Consider the following 25,879-nt stretch of genomic DNA (forward strand, 5'->3'; position numbering starts at 1 on the left):
CCCTGCGAAACGCTAAAAACGCATAGTTCGGCGATTTGGTCACGCATCAGTGGACAACGGTCACGTGTTTAGTGACGTCAAATTAGACAATTTCGAGTAATATTGTATATTAAATGCTATACTATCCAACTTTTTAAATATTCACCTGCGCACTACGCCCGCACACCAACCCAAAATTGCGCAGTGATTTAAGTATTCTATGAACGCTGTAAGTTTAATATAAATTCGCAATTTACAACTTTCGGTAGCCTGATGGTTTATTTTCAGCCGCGCAAGTTCAAGTCGAAATTTTATTTTCAGCCGCGCATTTTTTCAGCTGCAAAACATATCCCCCGCGCAATATCCAAAGTTTCCAATCTGGGTTCCACTTGGCGCCATTTGGTACCATTCGGTATTTAGTACTACCATGTTTGTACTGATGTTGTTGGTGTAGACTGTAGTGCAGTGGTTTTCAACCAGGGTTCCGCTAGTACAGACCAGGGGCATTTCTAAATTGTTTAGCTAATTGAGGTGTGTTTATTACACTGGGGTTCCTCGAGCCAGTGAAATGTTTCCATAGGGTTCCACTTCAGCAAGAAGGTTGAAAGGCACTGCTGTAGTGTAGTGTAAGCCAACGTGGTTTGCATGCAGCCTACCACTGTTTGTATAGTTTAGTTCATCACAGAAAGTCGCTGGATATAGTTAAGTTAAGGACAATTATTTTACCTGTAGTAACTACACGCCCCCTGAAAAGCTAAAGGCAATTTTTACTCTTTTGAACAAGCTTGTCAAAACTTTTCCTTTAAGATTAAAAACAAAAATAGCACGGCCCAAAGTTGAGTTGCTAATCCTAGAGAGGTTTCCCCCTGCTCTCTTTGGGTGTACCCTGACTTGTAAAAAGTCATGTTCTGTATAACAGTACACCGAAAGCCATTGCAGATTCTGTATAACAGGATTTGCAAGTTCATTATATTGTAGGGAATCAGAATTTCATTTTATTTACTGGATCAAGGTTCTGTGATGTTCAACTTAGCTAAGCTGTTTTGACATTTGTTAACAAGGCCAGTGTAAAATTTATGGGAAATAAAATTTGTGTTTTAATTTATATGTAATTTGTGCTGAACTGTATACCTCAGAATGCATGTTAATTAATGTATACAACCGACTGAATTCAGAACACATCTTTAAATCTTGTAAAGTAGTACTTTTTTGCTTTTATTTGTTAATTTTTAGGATAACATTTTTTTTTAGTTTTTCCTTTGTAATTGCAAATAGATGCAGAAAATAAACATGTCTTCTAAGAAACAAAAAAATCACAAGCAGGTCTCTCAGACTGAACTGCGGAAAATGATGCAACAAATGAAATCCAAAAGAATTGTTCCAGAATCCAATAAAGTTTTAAGAGTAAACAAGCGACAAATTGATATGTCACATCCAAAGCATGAGTCGAAAAAGCCCAAGGTTTCAAATGCACAACTTAAAAAAGATCTTGATAAAATAATTGCATCCAAAGAAGTTCCTAAGGAGTTTGTGGGCACTGTAACAAACCTAAAAGCTAACATTGAAAAAATTAGAAGTAACTCATTACAAGTAAAAAATGGAAAAAACAACGTTGAACCTAAATTAATAAAAGTAAGTGTGTCCAAAACAAATCCTTCCAGCAATGGAGGTTTGGTTTCTGGGTTTTATAGTGATTCGTCCGATGATGAAAAGTCAGAAGTAGAACCAATTCATTTTTTGCCTCCTGGTGATTCAAGCAAAACTGTTGGAGAGGGAAGTTCCAGTGTTCAGATTTCAAAAGATATTATTACTGAAAACGAAGAACTACCGGAGGGATTTTTTGATGATCCTGAAGTAGATGCCAAAATGAGAGGTGTTGAAACACCAGCTGATAAGATGGATAGGGAGTGGGAGTCCTTCCAGAAAGAACTTCAGCATGCGGAAGACCAATCTGAACAACTGATAGAGGAAGAGCAAGAAACTGGACATCTTGATAGGGAGATTGAGGAAATAGATGAGCAAATTAAACTTTATAATCTGGTCCACAAGTTGGCAGACAAAAGAGACACAAATGTAAAAACTGTACCAACTATACAAAAAAGTGAAGAGGAATCTCCCAGCAGTACAGATGAAGAGGACAATAGTTTGTTGGATTGGAGAGAGAAAGATGCTTTTACTTGACTTTTCTACCGAAAGTTTAAAGTTAAGGATTTGACATGTTGCTGGTGCTGATTCAGAGAATGTGTCCTGGATTTATCACTGGAAGAGGATTATTTAAAGAGTGTTATCAGACACATTTCTTTTAGGGACACATATGAATATGACAGATAGTAAAGTTCAAGGGGCTCTACAGAATCTATCATTGTTCTATAAAAAAATTTATGTTGTTCCATATTTGTTTTACCTTTCTCATTTTTGGGCCACAGTAACAATGTAACATTAATTTAAAACAATAATGCGTACGAAAAGCATACATTTATGGTACTGGTCCTTGCATGACATTCTAAATATATTTCATGGACTTAATCCATTCAATTGACAATTTTTAGGTTAGTCTAAAAATAACAATTGGATCAGAGTCCACAATTGTTTAATACTGATTCTCATTTAAAACAAAGCAAATAAATAACTCCCATTGAAACATGGTAGAAACCAGATTTTGGTTTGGTTATATAATGAATAACAACAGGTTGTTAAACTAATCCTTGTAAGATTAAACATAGATAAATTTGTTTAAACATAGATAAATTTGTTGATGTTTTACCATAAACTTTTGTTGTTTTTCTGTTCTGATTTTCTGTATTAAATTTTTTTACTATCAGTGATTGTGGCAGCATTAACAAATAAATGTATTTGTAAAAAAACACTAAATTAACCTTACAGTGTATTTAGTTAGGGCAATATTTTATTTAATCTATATGTATGAACAAAAAAACATCCAATTTTTTTTCTAAATAAAGCATTTTTGTTTTTGCATTAAACTCCAATAGAGTTGTGTCAAATAAAATTATTCTTAGTTTAATTTCAGATTTTAGAATTGTGTTTTTTAGCTGGATGTCATTATGATTAAAAACATGATTCCATTTTCAAAAAGATGTGTAAGACTGTCAGAGACGCTCAAGCCTGTGCTTCTTAAAACTGAAATAAAAAATGTGTCAAAACAGCATATTATTCGATGCTTTGCTTCAAAAGAGAACAAAGATTTCATTGCTCCTTCGCAAACTAAACTGGGAAAAGTGGAAACTTCAAACTACACCCTTGCATTTACTTGCACTGTTTGCCAAACAAGGACTTCCAAAACTATTTCTAAGTTGGCTTATCACAAAGGCGTGGTTTTAGTACAATGCCCAGGATGTCAAAATAAACATATAATAGCAGACAACCTAAAGTGGTTTAGCGATCTAAAAGGAAAAAGAAATATTGAGGAAATCATGGCTGAAAAAGGCGAAAGTGTAAAACGTGTGATGACCATTGAAAAAGATGACGTATTAATTGAACCCAAAGATTAGTAATTGTAATTAACCACATATTTAATTTACTGATGTAATTTGCCTGCTGAACAGCTGTGTTACAAAGTTTGTTTTTCAGGCAATTCTTTTTCTGACTTATACCTTTATTCAAAGTCAGTTAACACATTGCATTAAAACAACCACAATATTTTATAATGTGACATTAAAAAAGTTAAATATCGGGATGCATTTCAAAACAGCACTCAAAATTGACAATGTATAGAAACATAATGACTTACCATAACTGTTTAGCAATTGGCTAAACGATTATAATCTAAATTCTAAACAGTTTTTAATTCCTGTAAAAATGATTTGTATATTTTAGTGTCATATTGCAATTTACAATAATGGGATTTATAAAAAATACTGTATATTGTTTACACAGGCGATAATTTATTTTTCTTCAGGTCTAACATTTGTACACTTAAAAACTAAAACATGTACAGTTTTTTTTTAAACAGATTGAAGAGTAAATGCGTTAGCTTCACTTTTTTAGTAATCTCAGAACAACAGACATTGTAAAATGTTGGAAATAATGAACATTGCATGGAAAAATAGGATTCAACTCCTCATATGTTTTCAAAAGAAGTCGTTTTCTAAAGTCTTGGTATTGCATTTTCTTTCTTCACTAGTTGAACATATATCCAACACCAATAGCTACAGCTTCATCAGACATAGGCCGGAATGCTATGTTATACATTGTTGTTGGAATGTTAACTAAAAAACATAATTAACTTTTCAAAAATCTGTAAACGTTTTTTTTTATACAAGATGGCAGTCTTATGGTAAACAATTGTTAAAATCATATAGTATATTGGTTCCTAATTACCCAGCCTAACAAAGTACATTATTTGCCCAATAACAAAGTTTGTTACTTGATATACAGAAATTTAGTAAAAGTAAGTTATATTAAAATCTCTTAGATAGTATTTTTTTCTAATCTTTAAAAGTTTCCAATAAAGGCTTACCTATTTGTCCCGCTGTTAAATTAAAGCGAATATTGCTACACAATTTCTTGCAGACACTCTGAACCTGTAGCAAGATTTCAAAAGTTCCATCAATTTGAGCAATCCATACCCCCAGTTCTGAATTCCTTGGATGGAACTGCATTTTGAGGTACCAGTGTTAATAGTTATAGTACAGCGTTGAAATTCTGTTATGTATACTTACATAGAGAGCCTTTGATTTAATGTCACTCTTTCTACCCATTAATACATAGTTTCTGTGTTGAACTGGCTCGCACATTGCTGGTATGAAGTAGGGTTTGTAATACATTTTATGTACTTCTTTAAAAGTTTCTACTTTGCAATTTAACCTAAAAAAAATTGTAAAAAGATCTTAACATGGGTAATGATGAATTGATTCCTGTTTAAGTTAGCTGTTATTAAAAACAAGTTTAATTAAAAGTTATTTGAAAATGGAAATCCATCGTTGTAATTTTTGATTTTTATGAATTACTAAAGTACAACTTTTTTGATGTTATTGCAATACCTAAAGAATGCTTATTGTTTTTACCAGCTTGCAGTAAAGTTTGGTTTCTTGCCATCTCCATCTGGTTGGTCAATGTGCTTCAACAATTCTGGAACTGTAAGGTTGCTAATCTTTAATCCCTTGCTAATCCGAGGAAAGCAATAGTTGTCTTTATCTTTCATATGGGATTTTGCTTGGTGAAACTGCAAATAAGCATTTTATGTAGAATACATGTTAACATATCTGGTAATAGGACATATAATTTTGGTAATATATTAACTATTTAGCTTCTATATAAAACCAGAACAACACATTGTATGTATTAAAAATTGTAATGTAATAAATGCTTTGTTAGTTTTGTTCTTGCCTTTAGAAAACTGTTATAGGTAACTGACTCCTTAGTTGCTCTCCAGTCACCCATGGCATCGCCAACCAATGTTGGTGTCATATCAAATATGCTGTTTGACACGTCTTCTGAAGACACATTTGTTTGTATTCGTAATTCTTTAAAGTCTCTGCATGGCTGCAAGTGGGTATTTTAGCATGTTATTTGGGCAAAATCGTTATAAAAGAGAAATTGTAATGTAAAACATGTATATAAAATTACACTAATATAATAAGTCATGTTTTTTTCTTGTTTTGACCCAACATTACTTTCATGTGTACAAACCTCACAATCTTTTTCAGTTAATAAGTCCTCTTCCGGTTCATAATAAGGATTGTTCATCACACAGTCAGACACATATGGCCATGTCCAATCATAATAGGGTAAAACCTGCAGTTAACACAAATAATAGTAGAATACTTTGAAAAATCGTTTTTATCAAACTACTGGTTTACAATTATGCAACTTAAGTTTAATGCTGCATTGTGTTTAATTGGTTTTAGCCAGCAAAACTTTTACTTTAGAATGAGACGGCGGAGGCCACAAAACCACGCCCCCTTCTTTCCCCAAAAATATACCTCATTTTGCGCTTGGCGCGCATTTTATATGGCTGTCTATATGTTTTCTAATTTGGCCGAATATTCTTGGCATTAAAGGTATTCTGTCTACTGTAGGGAAAATGCACTCTAATAATATTTTTTTAATTCGAAATAATATCAACATAACTTGGAAATTTGTAAGGCCTAATGCCATTGCATTTTTATATATATAAAATATTATAGACAAGGCGCGCGAACCAAGCGCAAATTGTGCTAAATTAGGCTGTTTAGTGTTTAATGCTTTTCTTGGCGCTTCGCGAGAATTTAATATGGCTATTGTATTAAAATTAACAACTTACCAACTTGAAAGTTTTTTTGTGGAACAATACAATTGTTGGGTAAATGGCTCAAAATTATTCTACCTAAATTACAGTATCTCAATAATGATAATTACACAAAATCTACTGGAAATAAAAGTTGGCCAATTCAAACCTTAAAACCGCAAAATTTTTAGTGTGAACACCTTGCCTTGTCTCCTTGAACGTTTATAATTCGATTTTCGTTGCGCATTTTTTCTTACGAGTTACTAAGAGCAATTATACGTCGTGGAGTAGACGTTAGAGCTGTGTTACTTCTGATACAATGAACAGTGGCTAGTAACATATAATTATTTAACCAGACAGTTTTACATTTCGCGTTTTTTACACAGTGTCTTTAGGTGGAAAAGGCCAAAATAAACTTTTGCTTAATGCATGGACTATGGAATCATTTTTAGAAAAGATTTTGATATAAAAGTACCGTAATTTAGGATTACCTTGACCATGATTTTCTTTGAGACGACGCGAATTGCGTAATTGGTTGGCGTCCAGGCAAAAAGTGACGCCAGCAGACAAACTACTGCCATGGCTACCAAACCGTGTTTTCCTCTCGTTTTCCACGCTCCTCGTCGTGCTGCATGCATCACCGGCAAAGCAGTTTCACGAATTTTGTCGGGACTGAAGCCAGCCTCTTTACATGCCTTGTACAACTTGCTTACTTTTTCATCAAACAGTTTCAAGCGTTCATCTGTGGTCGTTGATTTGGTACCAGTAATTGGATCCATGATACCAATTTTTATCTTCAATCTAAATAAGTCGTCTAAATACGTATAACTGTAAACATGGACTTATATGTTAAACATTCGCAACAATTTAATGCTTATGGCTTTTTCGGTTTGACACTAGAAAACATTTCTAATAAACAATTTACTACCGGTACTCGTTATTTCTTAAAGGATTCCTGCAATCGCTAAACATTCCAGTGTACTGCCTGAATAAACTACTTGTGATTGACGATAAAATTATGAAGACTAATAGTGTAGGGCCATAAGGCATGCTGCTCTGCAGTAGGCCTGTGCCAAAGCTTATATCCTTACGCAGGAAATTAGATTGCCCAGTCTTTCCCGTTAGGAGCGTGACATACGTCTCGCGCGCTAGACCTAAAAATCGCTTGTTTGTGTCAGATAACGACTTTTACATGAATACCAAACTTGTCGTCTACGTGCCTTGCAACTATTGAACGTCTTGCGTTTGTTTTACTTCATTATATGACTTACCGGCTTTGTTATGTTGAGGAATACCGGATTCATTTTTCTTCATGTACATGCATTGGAAAAAATGAAACTTCATCATTTTTTGTGTAAACCTACGCAAGTCCTAAAAACATCACAATTCTATTGTTTAGCTCAGGGTGGTCCAAACCCAGGCCCGCATCATTGTTGGTGGCCCGCGGAGCACTGTTGAATTATTTTAATACGTTCTGTTGAAGGGTTTATCGAACAAATATAAGTTACGAACAAATAGTTAGCATGTTCGAATAGTTTGCTTGTAATTACGTTTTGCGAGTTACACTAATATATTATCCGGGTTGCCATCGCTCAACAATTCGGATAAATAGAGGGTTACAAGAAGGCCTAATATTTGATATGTGTTAGAGTTAGACCGGCTTTCGAGGGAAGGGATAGGTCCTATGGTACTTACTAAAATAACTGTTTTGCAACCTTATAAGTTATATTTGCGTTCTTACTGCAACACGCAATGTTTCCGTCGTTTTAATATGAGCTTAACATATAGAAAGTACCACTCTGACTAATGAACGATCCAACATGTTGAAGTTCTGAAAAGTTTTTACACAGGTTTCATGTGTAACTGTTCCTAGTGTACTAACTCTTTCCACGATGCAATTTCAGCCAAATTAGTTTAGTTAAAGCTTTATTTGCGCGAATTTAGCAATAGCGTAGTATGCAACCTCTCTGATTTAAATTTTTAAAGGACAAACAACTCAAGGTTCGTTTAGTCCGCAAACATTTTACATGTGATCAACGTTATAGTTACGGGCAGGCATGGGCGCCCGCACGGGTGGGCACTTGCCCCCCCCCCCCCTGGAATTTCAAAATGCGATTATTAGTATTATTTATAAGTGTAATATGTATTACTTACAAAGGTTAAAAATATTATACATTATCCATTGCCCCCAGTGGCGTATCCAGGGGGGCGGGAGTTCTTACCCCTTTGTAAGTGATATTATCGTTTTTGTCATGACTTAACAAACTGTTCGAAGCGGCGTGCTTTTCAAGTAATTGGGTCACGCGTCTTAATCTAAGGCGAAACCAAAATCGAACGCAAAACGCCGTTTTTCGCCAATTGTTTGGTCAACCGTAAACGCTGGAAATTTTTCTATTTCGTTATTTGTTTAAGTTGAATGATTAGCAAGTGTGCATTCGACAATTGACAACGCTAAGTCAAACCTTCTTTTTTTCTCGCTGAAAAACGTCGAGTTATACGCAGTATGTTCCTCGCTGTTCGGTCTCTGCGCTAATATCCGGTGTTGGTGTAACATCGACATTTGTTCAACAGTTAACTGAAGCAGATTCTTAAAAGGAGGTATAATGGTGACTGTAGTGCGCGTTTCAAAGTCTCCATTTATAACTAATGATGGTTAACGCAAAATTATACTGTTCAGCATACTCTAAGACCACGTGCTATATAAGTGTGCAATGGACCCACCTTATTTCCCCTCAACCGCAGCTTGTAATTTAGCTGACTTGGCACACAGCTCGGCGCAGATGTTGCGCTAATCTAATAACACCCGGAAAAACATTTTTATTTAGTATTGCAGGTGGCGAAAGACGTGCTTGTAATTTAGCGCTCGTTCCATTAATAGAACTTGAAATTTGCGCTGCTGATAGTCGAATTATGTGTGATTCTACCGCAATTAATCACACATACTTCACGGTCTTGTTTTTTTTTTTTGCCTGAAGTTAACGATTTCACACCGTGATTTTGCAGCTGGCGCCTGACAGGATTGTCGACGACGCAGGTCGCTTTTGCTGGACGTATTTGGCTGTTTCTCATTAGTTTTTTTCTCACGTCTTGCAATCACCATTCTATGATGTCATACTGTCACTGTTTTATGACGTCATTTTTCATTAACGTCAGACGAAAAATAGAGGAATTCCCTATTTTTCGTCTGAAAAATAAGGGAAGTTGAAAATTCAGGACCCCCCCTTTTTGATTATCTGGTTACGCCCTTGATTGTCCCCCCTGAAAAATTTCCTGCGGGAGCCCCTGGTTTTATCCCTCTATCCCTTAAATTAGGGGTCGGCAACCTTTTTTGCACTGCGGACCGGTTTAAAACTAAAATTTTGTCGCGGACCGGCTTTAAAAAACAACAAATGTTCAGGAAAGGAAATTTATTGCAACTTTCAATGCGAACTTTATGCTTGTTTTGCCGCAAAGAGATGGTCCCATCTAGGAATCATTGAACTTTCTGAAACCCGCGGGCGGCATTCGGCCGGCCAAACAATTTAATTTAACCTAGCCCGCGGCTTAAATCATTAAAACTTTTAGGCCTTTACGTGTTTTCTTAAATGACACTTGTATACCATTATTACCAATTCCTATATATTCTTACCAGCTTGTCAAAATAAGGTTATTTAAAGCATTCTTTTAAAATAAGTCACACTTTTGTATAACATAGAATAATGTATGATCTTATTTTTGACCGGGCCCTACACGACACTTTCAATAGTTAGCCTACTTAATATAAAAACGAAAAAAATAATGGCAATATGAAAAAGTACGAACCACAGACCGACACCTGAAAAGTATGGGATAGACATGTACGTACAATTAAGGCTTGTCAGAATGGCTTTTTTGGCAACAAAAATAATTTAATAATTTTTTAACGCGAGATACATCATTAGGCTTTTTGGCTTTTTTGTCATTTTTATAGTGTCTAAAACTATTGAGGCAGGGGTCGGCAACCTTTTGACTTTCTCGAACTGATCGGCTCAGTACAATTTAATTAACAACCTTAATTCAAAACCAACTGTTAAACATATATTCTCAGCCAATATGCGTGGCAAAAGCGTGTTACACCTTGACCGTCCTAAACAAGTGTAGTTGTTGCAAAACAAGTCTTTATCCTAACAACGTGACACAAGTAAAACTTTTTGAATCAAGATTGCAAGATTGTTTTTTAATAGATGCTTCCCATTCGAGTTCAACTACATTAGTATAGCGGTGTAGCCTATGGGTTACATCGCACTTCAAACAGGAAACTGATAGACCAAACGTACCAACATGGTGCACACTTATTTATTATTTAGGGAAAATTAGTGGGAAGAAGGTGAAGGGCCGAACAAAAAATAGAAAAGGGCCGCACGTTGCGCACCCCTGCTATAGAGGCTAAAACTAATTGACATACATAGGTTTTTTCGAAACCTTTCCATGCCTAAATATCAAAATAATAAATTATTTTATTATGGGACATAGTTTATAAACATTGTTTGCATGAAATTCTACTGCAATTTAAGGCGATCACGCTTAAAATTAAAACACATGATATTTAGCCCATTTTTCGATATATTGTTAGTACTAGAAGTTAGATTTTGTAATAACAATATGCATTATGGATGTTGTGAACGTGCTATGTAACTCATATGGCAACAAAAAACTAGTTGTTTTGAACCTCACGAGAGCTTATACTAATTGTGATTTTTTATCATACCAATCAACTGTCGCAACACGTCAGCACATCAAATTAATTCTTTGTTTTATCGCCTTAATGTTGCGTCATGAAAGTTTTTGTTTAAATTCGATTGCCGATATCTCTTGCTAGAGTTTGCAACGAATGCCTTGTTACACCAATTTTTATGCTTCAGAGCTGTATGTGATGTGACGTATATCCGTTTAATGTGAGCGATTTGTTTTGAAATTCGCCTTATTGTCAACAATTCGGCATTTTTTAGAATCGAACGCCAGTTACGTCGCAATGTAGATCGAAGCGCCTTTGTTCAAGCCATATTTGGACAAAAATATTATTTCCGTCTATAAGAGTCGAGAGAAAAAGGTTTAGACCACGCCTTGTTATCACGTGATATTTTGTTAAGTATTATAAGAATTAATGACGTAAATCTTTCTTTATCGCAGAAATTTTCTTAACTGATTCTCGTCTATAAATAGCGTGTTCAATCAATATAAAGCGGAGAGATAGAGGCTTTTATAGCTTCTACTCAGACAGCAAACTTGAGTGCTTTTGTAACTGAACCAGTATCAACCAGTATCAACCAGTATCAACCAGTATCAACCAGTATCAACCAGTATCGAGCAGTATCAACCAGTATCAACCAGTATCAGTCAGTATCACCCAGTACTGCCTAGTGCAGGGAGAAAATACTAAGACAGCAAAATTGACTGTTCATGTATCTGAACTAAAGGAAGAATTGGACCTGAATGGCCTCACGAAGACAGGCCATCTCAAATCTTGTAGGAGTGTGGTCCATTCATCTTGGCAATTATATAAATGAAGACTCATTAATCGGACCCAAATCCTCCTACACAACCATGGAGTAGTAGGCTATATTAAAACGAAAGTAAATGGGTTTAAATATAAAAATACATTCAATTATTTTTGACTTTTTACCACGTTTTTACATACAGTTCGTGTTTAAACAAAATTTTAATCTGACAATTCACCTACGGACCGGTAACCAACTCCTCGCGGACCGGTACCGGTCCGCGGACCGGCGTTTGCCGACCACTGCCTTAAATAACAACAAATGTAATTTTATAAACAATAAAATGTGAATTTTTTTTCAGACTAACTTAAAATGCTTTTTGTAGGCATATACGCCCTAGGTCTACTGTCAAGTTTGTAGAGCTCTTTTGGCAAATGTAATTTTTATTTCGACGTTTCGACGTCCTATACAGGTCGTCTTCATCAGGGTTAATAACACTAAATGCGACTAGTAAAGTGCACGATAAACAAAGGAAAAAAGAATGGAACGTTACAACGCAACGAAAACACCACGCGATAGCGAATGATTGGGCCTCTAATCTTTAAGCAGGTGCCTGTAGCACGCTGAAAGCATCACGTCTGTTTTGATGTTCATTGTGTTGCCACGTTGGTGAATATTCCATGACTCAAGAAATAGTCTTTTTCTGTTGTCAGACTCCCGGGCCACAACAGACGCCGCATTGAAATCAATATGGTGGCCTTGTGACACCGCGTGATTGGAGAGGGCCGACTTCTTCGCGTCGCTGTTGGCAACATCCCGTTAATGTTCTTTTCGACGGGTGTTGAGTGACCTTCCAGTCTCCCCGATATATATTAACGGACACTCGGCGCAGAGAATAGAATATACCACACCACGTTGTTCAAAGGTGTTGCTTGGATCTTTCGGGTGACTCAGTAGCTTGCATAGAGTATTGGCAGGTTGGACGCCAACCGCTACGCCGAAGTCACGCAACATACGCCGCAGGATATCCGTCAGTTTCGGTATGTACGGAAGTGTCACAAAACCCTCTGTTTTTGGATGAGTCACCTGTTTGGGACAAGTTGCCCGTCGATCACGGAGAATCCAATTGGGGTAGCCATTATATTTCAAAGCTTTGCGAACGTTTGTCAGTTCCGCCTTGCAATCGTCGCTATGTGTGCACAAGCGTCGTGCCCGATCTTCTAGGGAACGAACCACCCCTCTTTTCTGGTATGTGGGGTGATGAGATCGAAAATTGAGATTCCTGTCGGTACTCGTTGGCTTGTGGTACACTTTCGAGTACAAGACACCGTCATCGGTTCTTGTGACCTGAACATCTAAAAATGGAAGAAAGTTTACCGATTGGAGTTCCATGGTAAACAGAATGCCTGGTTGCGCCTCGCTGAGATGCCGTAGAAATGCCTCAACCTTGTTATTATTAATGACACAAAAAATTTCGTCAACATATCGCCGCCAAAATCTTGGTGGGTAGGCAAATGTTGATAAGGCTTTTTCCTCAAGCGCTTCCATTGTCATGTTCGCGATAACCACAGAGACCGGGGAACCCGTGCCTTGAACCTGCTGGTAAAAGTTTCCCCTGAATGTTTAAAAAGGATTGCTCTGAGCAAATCCGCAAACCGTCCACAATATCTAACGGGGGGCATGGTGTTTTGTCTTTAAACAGAAGCGTGCTACAGGCACCTGCTTAAAGATTAGAGACCCAATCATTCGTTATCGCGTGGTGTTTTCGTTGCGTTGTAACGTGCTTGCGTTCCATTCTTTTTTTCCTTTGTTTATCGTGCACTGTACTAGTCGCATTCAGTGTTATTTACCCTGTTGAAGACGACCTGTATAGGACGTCGAAACGTCGGAATAAAAATTACATTTGCCAGAAGAGCTCAACAAACTTGATATTATGCCTGGCAGCAATGGCTTATATGTAAGTCTACTGTATGTATTCTTTTAAGTGGAGAAAAAATGAATGTCTTTCGTTGCTTATATTTTGAACAGACATATATTTTTATAAGACTTTTTCAACTTTTAATCGGATGGGATGTTATAAATTATTGCATTTATCTGCGTGACTGTGAAACATCTAATTGCTCGTCTTCGCAAACTAAAATTGCAAAGTAATGTGTGCTTACTTAAATGAAACGACTAAATACCCAACGTCTAAGCACGTCAAATTTTACGTAACGAAAACCAGTGACATATATCAATAGGAAACCACTCACTAACGTAAAACCCTAAGTTGTAGCACTATAGCAGCCATTGTTCGCATTGCGTGATATTCAGCAAACACGTAATCCCTGTACCATACTGCGTTCAACGTAAGTAAATCTAGTTTGAAACTGAAATTTGGTTATGATTAAAACCGCCGCATTAAATGCGTACTTCAAGAAGTTCTTAAACCTTAAAAGTAATTAATTTTAATTAAGGCAATATACCTTTTCCACGCAGATAATTGCTATTAAAGTTTTTTTATACAATGCTATGAAGTATGTAACCAAAAAGCAATTTTAAAACTACTCACAAACGTAAAACCTTTAAGCAGATACGTCATCCCTGTACAATATTGCGTCCAACGTAAGTAAAACCTTGTTTTAAACTGAAAACTGTCTGCTATTAAAACCGCCGCATTAAATGCAAAATTTTGCGAACTCTACCTAAATTTTGCGCGGTAACAGAAATCAAGAAGTTTTTTAACATATTAGTCTCAAGTTGGAAACATTAAAACTTATTTCTATTAAGGCAATCAATATGTTATGACTTTAATTTGATTTGTAATGCTGAAACCCGCGACATTTATCGATCCAGAATTACTGACAAACGTTAAACTTTAAGTTGTAACAGCATTTGTTTAGACTTGCGTAATATTCAAGCAAATAATACCGGCACCAAACTGCGTCATACGTCAAAAAAAATTTACTCACTACACACAAAAAAGAAGCTAGCCCCAGCAACCTTACCCCCAGAAAAAGATTTCTTAACAGCCGCTGAAAAATAATTAATTTATGTTAAAAAGGCAGCTTGGCAGCCTTACCAACAGTATTACATAGTTTTGAGAAAGACTAAAATGGCTAACTCAAAAGTTTTTACATTTTATAGATTTTGTTTGTAAATCTCAAATTGAAAATCCGTGACAAATGGGTTAACCGGCCGGGACAAGGCCTTAAAACCGGGACTGTCCCGGCTAAACCGGGACGTATGGCAAGCCTACATATATGCAGTGACGTGCGGTGACGTTCCTAGATGGTGAGGCACTAATTTTTTCAAGCCACGCTTTTCTTTAACAATCACAAAAACGGTATAAGGATAAAAAAATTTAGCGGCATGTTTTTTCCTACCACTTAAATTTGGGAGACACAAAAAAGTTGCTCGTGCTCGATATATTGGTTTACATCGAGCTGATTTTAACAGACATGTCGTGAAAAATAAAACATTGCGGTAATAGTGTTTTAAAAAGTGTAATGACACACAATGCAAAGTCTATTTACTGCAAATAACATTACAAATTGGTGCAAAAAGTCTGAGATCTCCCCAATTGGTGATGCACAAAAAAAGTATTTCGTAGTTTTTTGTAGTTTTGTTTTTAAAATTGACAAAACACAGCTTGTGGAGAGGGTGGCATGGTGCACAACTTAGATCTTTTTCAACCATATATTACTGTTGTGACCAAACACAGTCCCAATTGGCCCTAATAAGTAGCAAATATTGTCCCGAAATTCGAGAAACTTTATTAAAACATTAAGTATAGCCTCAAAGTTCGCAAATCGCAAAAATTATGAAAATTTTTCTTCGCAGTTACTTTTCTAAACATGGGTAAATTTGATATTGTGCATAGGGCAGCATACAATCAGATTTAATAACTAACGCAACATGGAACTGATAAAATCATTATAAAAAGTTGAATATTTGAGTAGAGCTTGTGCCCATCACTGAAGAATTGCTTGGCCTCCCTCTCAGGGCCGCGCCCCCCCGGTTAAAAACCACTGGATGTAGAACAACTTTTTTGATCGAATTATATTTTTATCTATGTAGCTCATAACTAGTATTGAATAACGCTATAATGTAGATTAAGTTATAAACAGTACATAATATCTATCAAGAGCAACCATTTGACAAAATTAACACCCACTGTCACATAGCGTTGTAGCCTACGGCTTTACAAAGCAACTGTGCTCCTTGTTGACGAATGACATGACCTGTATTTTGAAGATCGTAATGGTACGAACCAATAGGGATAGTTACGTAACCATGAATAGGCTTCAGGAATTTATTTGGTAAAAAAACGGAAGCTACTCGCGTACCGCCTAAAAAACCTTCGCGTACCACAGGTTGGGAACCCCTGGTATAGACAGTATGAGTAGGGCGATTATTTTTTGACCTAAAATGAGAAATTTTGTCAAAAAAATATGTTTTTATGACAAAATTTTGACCTACTACAAAACCATTAATTTAAACACCATGTTGTTATTTAATATAGTCTACTACATTAGTGTTTGGCGTCATCAGCCATACGTTTTTTAGGTTTTACTGACTACCGGTCAAACACAATCAGTTATTTTTCGGGTTTATTGAAAAACTTATAAAAACGCTTAGTTCATATTTTTGTCATTTCTAAAAGACAAACGACTATAAAAAAGCCAAAAACAACACGCTGGTTACTTTAGAATGTTGTGTAAACAGTTGAAATGCAACGTAAAAATAATTGCAGAAAATAAACAAAGACATAGTTATCGAAATAGGAAATGGGATAATTGCAGATTACAAGCAAAAAACGACAATACATTTGTCCAAATCAGAGATAAAAACTATATAATGCAAAAACAAATTTCGAGCTGAACCTAATGCGATAAACTATAGGCTTGAGTGGTTAATTCTGCCAGCTCGCTCTACAGTATATTGCTCAAATGAAGATACAATCAGGGGCGCCCGCAGAAAATTTTCCAGGGGGGGGCAATCAGGGGCGTAACCAGAAAATCAAAAAAGGGGTTCTGAATTTTCAACTTAGGGAATATATGTTCTGCTGTGTTTTGTTCTAAACCTATTTTAAAGTTTTTCTTTCCTAAACATTCTATTGGGCCCCAGAATTTTTTTGCCACGTAAATGGGCCACGAAAGAAAAAAGGTTAAGAACCACTGACCTAAACAAATAACGAAAGAGAAAAACTATCCAGCGTTTACGGTCGACAAAACACGGCGTTTTGCACTCGATTTTGATTTCGCATTAGATTAAGACGCGTGACCCAATTACTTAAAAAGCACGCCGCTTCGAACAGTTTGCTAAACCATGACAAAAACGATAATATCACTTACAAAAAGTGGGGGTAAGAACTCCCGCCCCCACTGGATACGCCTCTGGGGGCAATGGATAGTGTATATTATTTTTAACCTTCATAAGTAATACCTATTACACTTACAAACGTGCCCCCCCCCCCCCCCCCCTGCGGGCGCCCATGGATACAATACAGTTAAAACGTCGTTGAATATATCGCAAAACTATTATTTTTGATAAAATTTTAACTGAACGACAATCTTGAAAAGATGACTATAGTTTTTTAACTTTGTAAATGATTTATGTGCATTTTTAATCGATTTTGACTTTGACCTAACGAATAAATTTTGTTTGACTGTTTTGACAAGTCAAAAAATAATCACCATACTTTATAACAATACATTTTTTAACTGCAGATGATTAACGTGTTGCCTTGAGTACAATCAAACCATGGTTTGAGCGAATTTTATCAATGAAGCAGCAACAAATATCTCACTGAGAAGTGACAAACGAAATATGATTTTTGCATTTTTTAGTGAAATGCCGGTTTAACATTTCATTGAGCTATAAAAGCAATGTAGTTTTGCAACATTTATCTGAAAATTTTTATCAGAATTTTTTGGGGTACGATAAACGCTCTGAACTGACAAAGGGGTAGGAGCAGCAAGAAAGGTTGGGAACCCCTGATATAAAATGTGGTGGTAAAGACAAATCTGCCAGAGTTTTTTAAAAAGTGTGCGAGGAGATGGATTCTGATAATGTCACTCTTTTGCTTCATACAGTGGTGCGTTGGCTATCTCGAGACTTGAGTTTTGGTCCGTGTGTTCAAATTAACACGGGAAATAACAGATTTTTTTTCGAGAAAAATCATGTATAAAGCGACGTATTTTATTGAACATGATGGGCGATATATATTAAGCATCCAGCTACATTCCGGTCATTAAAATATAATTTAAACAACGACTGAACAAAATTAATAGGCTTTCAATGAGAACAATAGAGGTGATTGAAATAAAATAACGTGTGTCAGTCACGACCAAATTGTAGTTAAAAACAAATGTTTCGTGTTTTAGGAAGGCTAGCTAGTCTTCGCGCCCCTTTAACTTGAAATAAACAATAGAGATTGATTTACTTCAAGTATAAAATCAAAGTGGCCTAAATAAAGAAGGCCATATGAAGATATTTTATTGCGATAATTCTTTTGATGCATTATTTATATTATCTTACATTTTTTTAATTTGTAAGTGAAGATACCGTTGTAAGAGAGCATTCAACTGTGATTAGATGTTGTGCCAGTGAACAAGCCTAATGGAAATGTCATACACATGATTGCAAGACTGGCGGTTTAATATTAACTTTCATTTTTTATTTGTTAGCAAATAGTACACGGCAAATCCCCATACAAACCCTTGGGTAATACCTAAATATTTTTAATTAGTTCCCCAAAAAATTCGTAAAGCTGTTTTGCCCAAAACAATATATATATTTTAGTGCATTAACTTTTGGAACACTATTTCACTTCCTATAAAAAAATAAAATAATCGCGCTTGTAATTACCAACACCTTACAGCATGAGAAGAGCACTGCAAATGCGACAGAGATCAAATTTTTTGCATAAAACCAACAGTTTTATTTAATCTTAAAAAAATTCTACACACTTGCTTAAGTCAGTGGTGGTACACATTTTAATATTTACAAGGCATTTAATATTTGAAATCTAAGTTTAAACCAAATCAACGAACTGGAGTTAACTGTATTGTATCTTTCAAGGGGCAAAACAACATTAAAGTTATATGCAGTTATGAAGAATGGCAGGTATAAAAGTAATAAAATATATATAATAAGACAGTGATGACAGTGAAGAAACGCAATGCAGAATTCAGAGACATAACTAAAAAAAATAATCCCTTATGGCAGTAAAAATGCATGATAAAAAATATTGTGTGATCTAGTTGTACAAATATCCTACACCGATTGCCACAGCTTCAGAAGATGATGGCCGAAACGCCATATTATACATTGTTGTTGGGATGTTTACTGTAATGACAATAGTTTATACCAACATACATGTTGTGTCAACACACTTAAGCAACACATTAAGACTTACCTATTTGCCCTGAAGTTAAGTTAAATCGAATGCTTGGACAGATATCTTTGCAGGTGCCCTTGGGCTGCAGCATCATTTCAAAACTTCCATCAATTTGAGCAATCCACTCACCAAGCTCCAACTCTCTTGGAACAAACTGTTGCCCAAAAGAAAATATCAGCTAGCATTAGATTTATTTATGCAGAGCAGCAGCATTACAAATACAAATGTTACTAACAATTTGCTACTAATGACACTGCCATAAATGTCTGATTATAACCATGGTCTCAACTCTCAGCTCCCCTGTGGGCCCACAGCGGTCTCTGGGTGGTCATGAGTATCTATTACTATGGTTTTAGTTATTAACCAGTTACATTCCAATTTGTAGTTTTTTTTTATGACTTCCGAGACCTTTCATGTGGCGTTGAGTGTAGGATTGAAAGCACATGTAAAAGGGGCCAAACCTATAGAAGGTTGATAACCACTGGTCTAGATAAATGAGTCATTGTTAATTAATGGGTCAAATAGTTTACTGACTCAAATATTATATATATTCAGACAGTTTAAAATAGTGGCAAACTTAAGGGAAATTAAATGTCAAAAGATAAACACGAACTTTGTTGATTATTGTTTTGAACATCCAAAGGTGGAAAAATAATGCTACGTAACAAATCAAATAGATTTCAGCATAAAACAAACACTTTTTCTGTCAAAGGTAATCTCAATTGTAAAACAAATTAGGGCCTAAATCGAGAGAAAGAACATCACAAACATGGTGTATTAAATTTCCACAACAAACATTACTCGAAAAATAAATTATCAGTATACTTGGTTTTAGTATTTTCTGTCAGAAAATAACATAGTGCTTCACAATTTAAACAAGTGCCTATAAAATTGTAACTTACATGCAGTGCTTTTGTTTTTAGGCTACTTTTTCTTCCCAACAAGACATAATTTTTGTGTTGTATTGGCTCACACATGGCTGGAATAAAATAGGGTGTGTGATACAGCTTGTGTATCTCCTTAAATGTATCAACATTGCAGGTCATCCTGTAATTACATTGCTTATGAAATTTGAATTACAATATGAAATTTATAATTTACCAGGTTGAAGTAAAGTTCGGTTTTGTGCCATCTTTGTTTGATTTGTCTATTTGCTCTATTAATGCTGGGACTGCCAGGTTATTCGATTCAATTCCTTTGGTTACTTTTGGATGGCAAAAGTTTTCCGCAATTCTCATGCAAGGTTTGTCTAGGTGTAACTGTAAATTGAAAGCAAAGGTGAGAAATCAAAAACAAGGCATAAAGGAAAATATCTGCATACCTTGATAAAATCAGAGAACTTAATTGATTCCTTGGTTGCTCTCCAATCATCCATTGCATCTCCAACCAATGTGGGAAGCATTTTAAAAATATTGTCAGATACATCTTCTGGTGATACTTGAGTCTCCAGTATCAACTGTTTTAAGTCTCTGCATACCTTCCAAATACAGATATTTGCTTAAAATATTCATTTTTATTACATTAACCTAAAATGTATTATAATTAGTTATGCAAGGTGTAACATTAATTAATAAGTGACCAATTTGGGTTGACATTTTTGGCATGCTAGGCAAAATAAATGGGCTTTCTACTCCTGGTTGCATTATCTTCAAGGTTCAGATTGTGCACTCCCCTGAATGGTCAGTAAACAGTGTAGGGGGCAATGTGAGATATATGTTACCGCCCCAAAATAGTAGGACAAAAACTCAACGACAGGCCAACAATCGAGGCAAATTTTATTTCAATATCTACCAAGCCTTTGTAGATCAGGTGTTATTATTTTTAGTTGACCGCAAAGCAGTTGTTTTTAACGTTTTTAATCCCAATCTTAAGTTCTGTGAAGCTTTAAGAAACACATAATTTACAATTAAAGCACTAATAAATATTAACTCAAAAAATAAAACAGACAAGGAATTTGCAGCAAAATGGTGTACAATGCATTCTGGTTACTTAGGCTAATGTCGCTACAATATTTGCACATACCATAACAGAGACACTTAACAAATTATCAGCACAGCATTAACTTCATGTTAGTTGAACAAACCTCACATTCCACTTCAGTAAGATCCCTTTCTTCTTCTTTGTAGTATGGGTTTTCCAACATACAATCAGATAAATATGGCCATGTCCAATCATAATAGGGTAATATCTAAAAAGAAGGGAAGACATTTTTAATGGTCTTTTGTAAGTAATTTTTGTAAATATTTGACAGCACAAAGTAAAAAAGCTTCTTATTTATTGTATGCAAAATGCAGAACAGCATTTCACCAAGGTTTTTCAATGTGCCCTGTGCTATTTCAATAAACCTTATCGACAAAGTGTTATACAAATGGCTAAAATGGTATCCGAGCTTTAGTGATATATTTCAAGCCAAAGTGCGTTCTGTGGTAGATTCACAACAGATATTGTTTAAGCAATTTGTGTGCACACCTAAATTTTAGAAAACATTGTGTTTTTGTAGGATTTACAAAGTCACATGTGCTTTAAACCATGATTATAGTTAATATTGGTGTTACTTTTTCAAATGTAGTTTATATCCAATTTCAAACCTAATATTTTTTAACGATTTTGATAACACCTTTGATTTCCAAATGCAACGTAAGACATGGAAAAATTACTTCAAATTAAAAAAATAATATTTTTAAGTTTATTTGAACATACTTTAACCATAAACTTTCTATACACAATGCTGATTGCATAACTGGTCGGGGACCATGTAAATATGGACACCAGCAAGCAAAGTGCAACAAGAGCCATCAAGGATTGTTTTCCCCTTGTTTTCCATTTTCCACGTTCCGCAGCTCTTATCACCGGCATAGCAGTTTCACGAATTTTGTCTGGGTTGTAACCAGCCTTTTGACAATTTCTGTACAACTTGTACATCTCATCATCAAACAGTTTTAATCTTTCCTTATGTGGCAATACCTTATTTGTTGGAATATGGTTCATCATTCTGAATTTTTGCAAAAGTTACAAAACCGAAATCGTTAAGTAAAACATCCATGAATAGCAAATATGGTATGTGAAATGACATGTAAGCGCTCAGACCTCAGATCAATAAAAACATTAACTTAAAATGTTGAAGGCCAAATAAGGGTAAAATTAGCCAGGGCCCAGTCAAATACCTAAACCATAGAAAAATAAGGCAACATTATTTATCTAATAATAATTTTTTAATAATTATGTTGTTAAAATACTTAACTTTTTAGAGACTTCAATACTACATAATACCAATGGGCATATGGAACAAAGCCTACAAATTGAGAAGCACTTTTGTAATTGTACGTTAAGTGAATAAGTGACAAGTGTTTTTTTGTTTGACGATCTCTGAAAGTAAAGGTAGCCTATAAGTGGGTACAGTAAACACACCATAAATCTTTCAAGATAGCCAGCACTGACAATTGAACTCCCGTTTGCATTCCAGTGCCTTTCCACCAAAGATCTTTAACATGGAATGCTTGCCCTAAACTATGCCAGTGATGTCATTTAGCATGAAATATTGACAGCCTAGTACATTTTAAAAAAATATATGAAAAATTTTATTTTACTAGTTTTAGTCCATAAGCTAATTCTGTTGACAATATCTTTTGTCGGTGAGTAAAAAGTTTGTAAAAGATTTTTTTCTTTCAATGGTAATTTTGTTTTCGTGTTTGACAAGTTCTCCATAATTTCCATGAAGGTTTGCAAATATTCAGGGCCTTAGTTACAAACTTCCCTCACGCCCTGATTGCATTCCACTGCCTTCCCGCCAGAGATCTTTGGCGTGGAATGCTTGCCCAAAACCACGCCAGTGATGTCATTTGGCATGAAATATCACCGGCCTGGTGAATTAACTAAGAAAAATAGCCGTTTTTGGCGTAGGATTTCAGCCCAAACAAATTTTGGCGTAAATCTTTGGCAACCACAAATTATGGAATACAGTCAGGCCTCACGCTGAAGGCCTATGACCTAGGGCGGTCATGTTCAAATGGCAGATCGCGATCCGGTTCCGGATCTTTTCAGCGTTTTGTGCAGATCTTCTAATGTAGTCTTGAAAAAATAAACTTTCTACAGTGTTTTCATGTGAATACCAATTGTCAGTGATGATGAATTTTGTAAAAAAATCAAGCATAGAACGAGACTCCCAAATGCTAATCTATCCAATTTGATGCTATTGTAAGACCTAAGGATTAAAACATGGGTCGGCAACCTACATACCCCGGCCGGATGCACCCGCTAATTTAATTCATTCGGCCCGCCGCCTCTTTGACAAACTAGATACGTCCATTTCAAATACTTTTTGACTATTTTAACTATGTAAGTTTGAAAAATTTTCCTGCTTCGCGCGAATCATCTTTCTACGTCCGGCTTGTTTGTTTATTTTTAAAAATATTATACATAACATTTTGTATTTTCGGCAATTGCCGTAAAAAACTTGCAAGAAATTTAAAAGAAATGCCGGTAAACCCAAAAAAATCGCGCTCACTACGCTCGCCACGTGGGCCCTGACTTACAGGTTAACAAACACTAAACAAAGATTAACTATTAAAGTTATCGCGTTTCTTCAAAGAAGTGTTATTACACTTTTCATTAGTAGTATGGATGATGAAGTTTGGGCTCGAATTTTAAACCAAACAACACCTTTTCTCTCGCTTTGTGCCAACACTTTACGGCCTCCTTAAATGTAATTATCGTTTTTAAGAGAAAAAAAGATCCGAGGTCCGACTGATTAAAAGTTGTTCTAACATTTTAATAACACAATTCTGAGTTAACATTTTGTGCGACTCACAATAACCTTTCTGATTTTGGTGTTGGCCCGCGACTGGAAAAAGGTTGCCGACCCCTGCTCTTAACCAACTCATCTTTTTTCTCACTGAAACAATCTTGGTGCTGTAGCACACTTCACTTTTGACTTTTACAAAGTAATTAATATGTTATAGGGTACCGGTACCTTTACATAAATAAAGCACCATAAAAATTAAAGTGTGTCCAATATGTTTACTATTCGTATTTGGTGGATCATCATGTTGTCAGGTTTGGCTGTGGTGGATCATGGCAGAAATGATTTGAACAACCCTGACCTAGGGTTCCTCTCCTGGAATGTTTTGACGGGAAATTCCCAGGATTTCTTATGAAATAGCGATCCCGAATATCGGGAAATTTTTTCATAATCCAGGTTATTCGGCAAAATAACAAAACTTGAATAACATTTTGTCTTTTTTGGCTAATATACAAAAATTATTATCAAATCTATTTAAGTCATTGCCTGGATTGCTTTATTTGCACTTACAAGCGGAAAAACTTCATTGAATTTATTTTACCAATAAAAATACGCCCTGCATCGTCGCGTGTTTTCTAAATAAAAACAAATGTGTGTGCAGCCTTTAATACGAGAAGGTCTTAAGATTGCAGAAGTCATACTACAGAACATAAATGAGCTTAATTAAATGTTTGGAGCTAATATAAAGTAATTTTAAACATCATAATGACGTAATTAGTACACGAAAATTTCGGTGGAATTTCCAGGATTCCAGGGACTTTTCATTTTTGAATCCCGTTTCCCGGGAGTGAAAAAATCAGGGAAAAAGAGGAACCCTAGCGTGACCCTCAGAGTGAACAACCAACAAATAACGAAGAATATTTACACAATCTACTGTTGGTTTTCAAAATTTTTCTGATAAAGCTTCTGGTAGGACAATGATTGATTTTTTGTTCTATTTAACTAAAATCGTCTTAGCTCAAAGCCTCAAAGACTTTGTGCGCATCATCGCAACCTCTAAATTATAGTTTTGGTAACTTAAATTATAATCTCTTTGCTTTTGCTCTCCGCAAATCGATAACATCTTAGTCACTGGTATTTTTGAAAAACGTAGGTAAACTTTAAGGGGAAATCCCTATGTTAATGAAAAGTTTTGTTTTACAAAATGACGTTTGGTTAAATAGATTTTATATTATGTAATGACTAAGGTCACTGAGTGCTACAATTTTATTTTTTAATTTCTAAACTTAGGATTTGAGGTAAAATAGACAAGACTTGCATGAGTAATTTGGACAAATGATATTAAGGCTAATGTCTTTACTAATTTTTTTGACTAAATTAGTAATATTTTTTCTAATTTTTCTAGCTCTCTGCACGAACACAGTTTTCTACTTATATTTTAGTTAGTTTTTAGTGTTTGCTTCGCAAAATATAACGTGTAAATGTATTTCACAACTTTCAGTAGAAAAAATTGATAGTAAGTGTTATTGTGTTAACATATCCTTAATTACTTTGAATTTCACTTAGGCAATTTTCAAGTGACTTATGTAAATCAGGTTTGGGTTTGGCTTTGGCTCGGACAAGTATTATTATTATATTTTTTCTTCCCTATTCATTTATTCCTAGCAATTTCAAATTTGTCAACTTGTTTGTTACTGTAAAAAAGTGGTAGGATTCCAGACCAGTGCCAAGCTTTGATGCAAACAGTATAAAATATTTTAGAGTGCCTGAAATTATTATTAGAGGTATAAGAATCATTATTTTACAAAAATCAATATTTTCATGAGATGTTGTTATTTGTGTAAAAGTTGTAGATATTGAATTTTTGTTACATTTTATGCTTTGCATGATCTCAGATTGCTTTTTTTCTCATAAAGATAGTTGATCATGTAATTTATTACTTACAAGAAGTTAGTTTGTTTGTGCTTTGTATACTTGTTAAAACATATTGAAAACAAATGCCACAATCAAGTGGTGTGACAGCATTTCTCTAAATTGTATTAGATTTGTAAAAAATACTACTAAAATATAATAAAAAGTGATGAGGCACTAGATAT

The 25,879-nt window shown here is 35.2% G+C and overlaps 3 protein-coding genes, 1 long non-coding RNA gene and 1 pseudogene across 5 annotated transcripts; 2 read left to right on the top strand and 3 right to left on the bottom strand.

The window, feature by feature from the left end:
- Positions 1-1,217: 1,217 nt before the first annotated feature.
- LOC146148375 (uncharacterized) lies at positions 1,218-3,193 on the top strand. The gene has a single exon (XM_083388629.1). The coding sequence runs from the start codon at positions 1,255-1,257 to the stop codon at positions 2,158-2,160; it is 906 nt and encodes a 301-aa protein (XP_083244755.1). The 5' UTR covers positions 1,218-1,254; the 3' UTR covers positions 2,161-3,193.
- Positions 3,194-3,502: 309 nt separating this feature from the next.
- LOC146148376 (uncharacterized) lies at positions 3,503-6,249 on the top strand. Its single transcript, XR_014494840.1, has 3 exons — positions 3,503-4,095; positions 4,510-4,604; positions 5,007-6,249. It is a non-coding gene; the product is annotated as an uncharacterized LOC146148376 (long non-coding RNA).
- On the bottom strand, positions 3,586-7,005 carry LOC146148377 (uncharacterized). Its single transcript, XM_083388628.1, has 7 exons — positions 6,697-7,005; positions 5,629-5,733; positions 5,326-5,481; positions 5,004-5,161; positions 4,659-4,803; positions 4,457-4,592; positions 3,586-4,205 (listed from the first exon to the last, which is right to left on the bottom strand). Exons 1-7 carry the CDS (start codon positions 6,982-6,984, stop codon positions 4,117-4,119), a joined length of 1,077 nt encoding a protein of 358 aa, XP_083244754.1. The 5' UTR covers positions 6,985-7,005; the 3' UTR covers positions 3,586-4,116.
- Positions 7,006-12,255: 5,250 nt separating this feature from the next.
- On the bottom strand, positions 12,256-13,239 carry LOC146148378 (uncharacterized; annotated as a pseudogene).
- Positions 13,240-18,434: 5,195 nt separating this feature from the next.
- On the bottom strand, positions 18,435-23,364 carry LOC146148379 (uncharacterized). Of its 2 annotated transcripts, XM_083387588.1 has the most exons (8): positions 22,454-23,364; positions 21,746-22,037; positions 21,129-21,233; positions 20,367-20,522; positions 20,147-20,304; positions 19,948-20,092; positions 19,064-19,199; positions 18,435-18,993 (listed from the first exon to the last, which is right to left on the bottom strand). In XM_083387588.1, exons 2-8 carry the CDS (start codon positions 22,034-22,036, stop codon positions 18,905-18,907), a joined length of 1,080 nt encoding a protein of 359 aa, XP_083243714.1. In that variant the 5' UTR covers position 22,037; positions 22,454-23,364; the 3' UTR covers positions 18,435-18,904. The 2 variants fall into 2 exon arrangements, with proteins under 2 accessions (XP_083243714.1, XP_083243715.1); XM_083387589.1 differs by lacking the exon at positions 22,454-23,364 and having other exon boundaries at positions 21,746-22,419.
- Positions 23,365-25,879: the final 2,515 nt, after the last annotated feature.

The sequence above is a fragment of the Ascidiella aspersa genome, chromosome 4 (assembly GCF_963924565.1).
Source record: "Ascidiella aspersa chromosome 4, kaAscAspe10.2, whole genome shotgun sequence".
NCBI classification, from domain to species: domain Eukaryota; kingdom Metazoa; phylum Chordata; class Ascidiacea; order Phlebobranchia; family Ascidiidae; genus Ascidiella; species Ascidiella aspersa.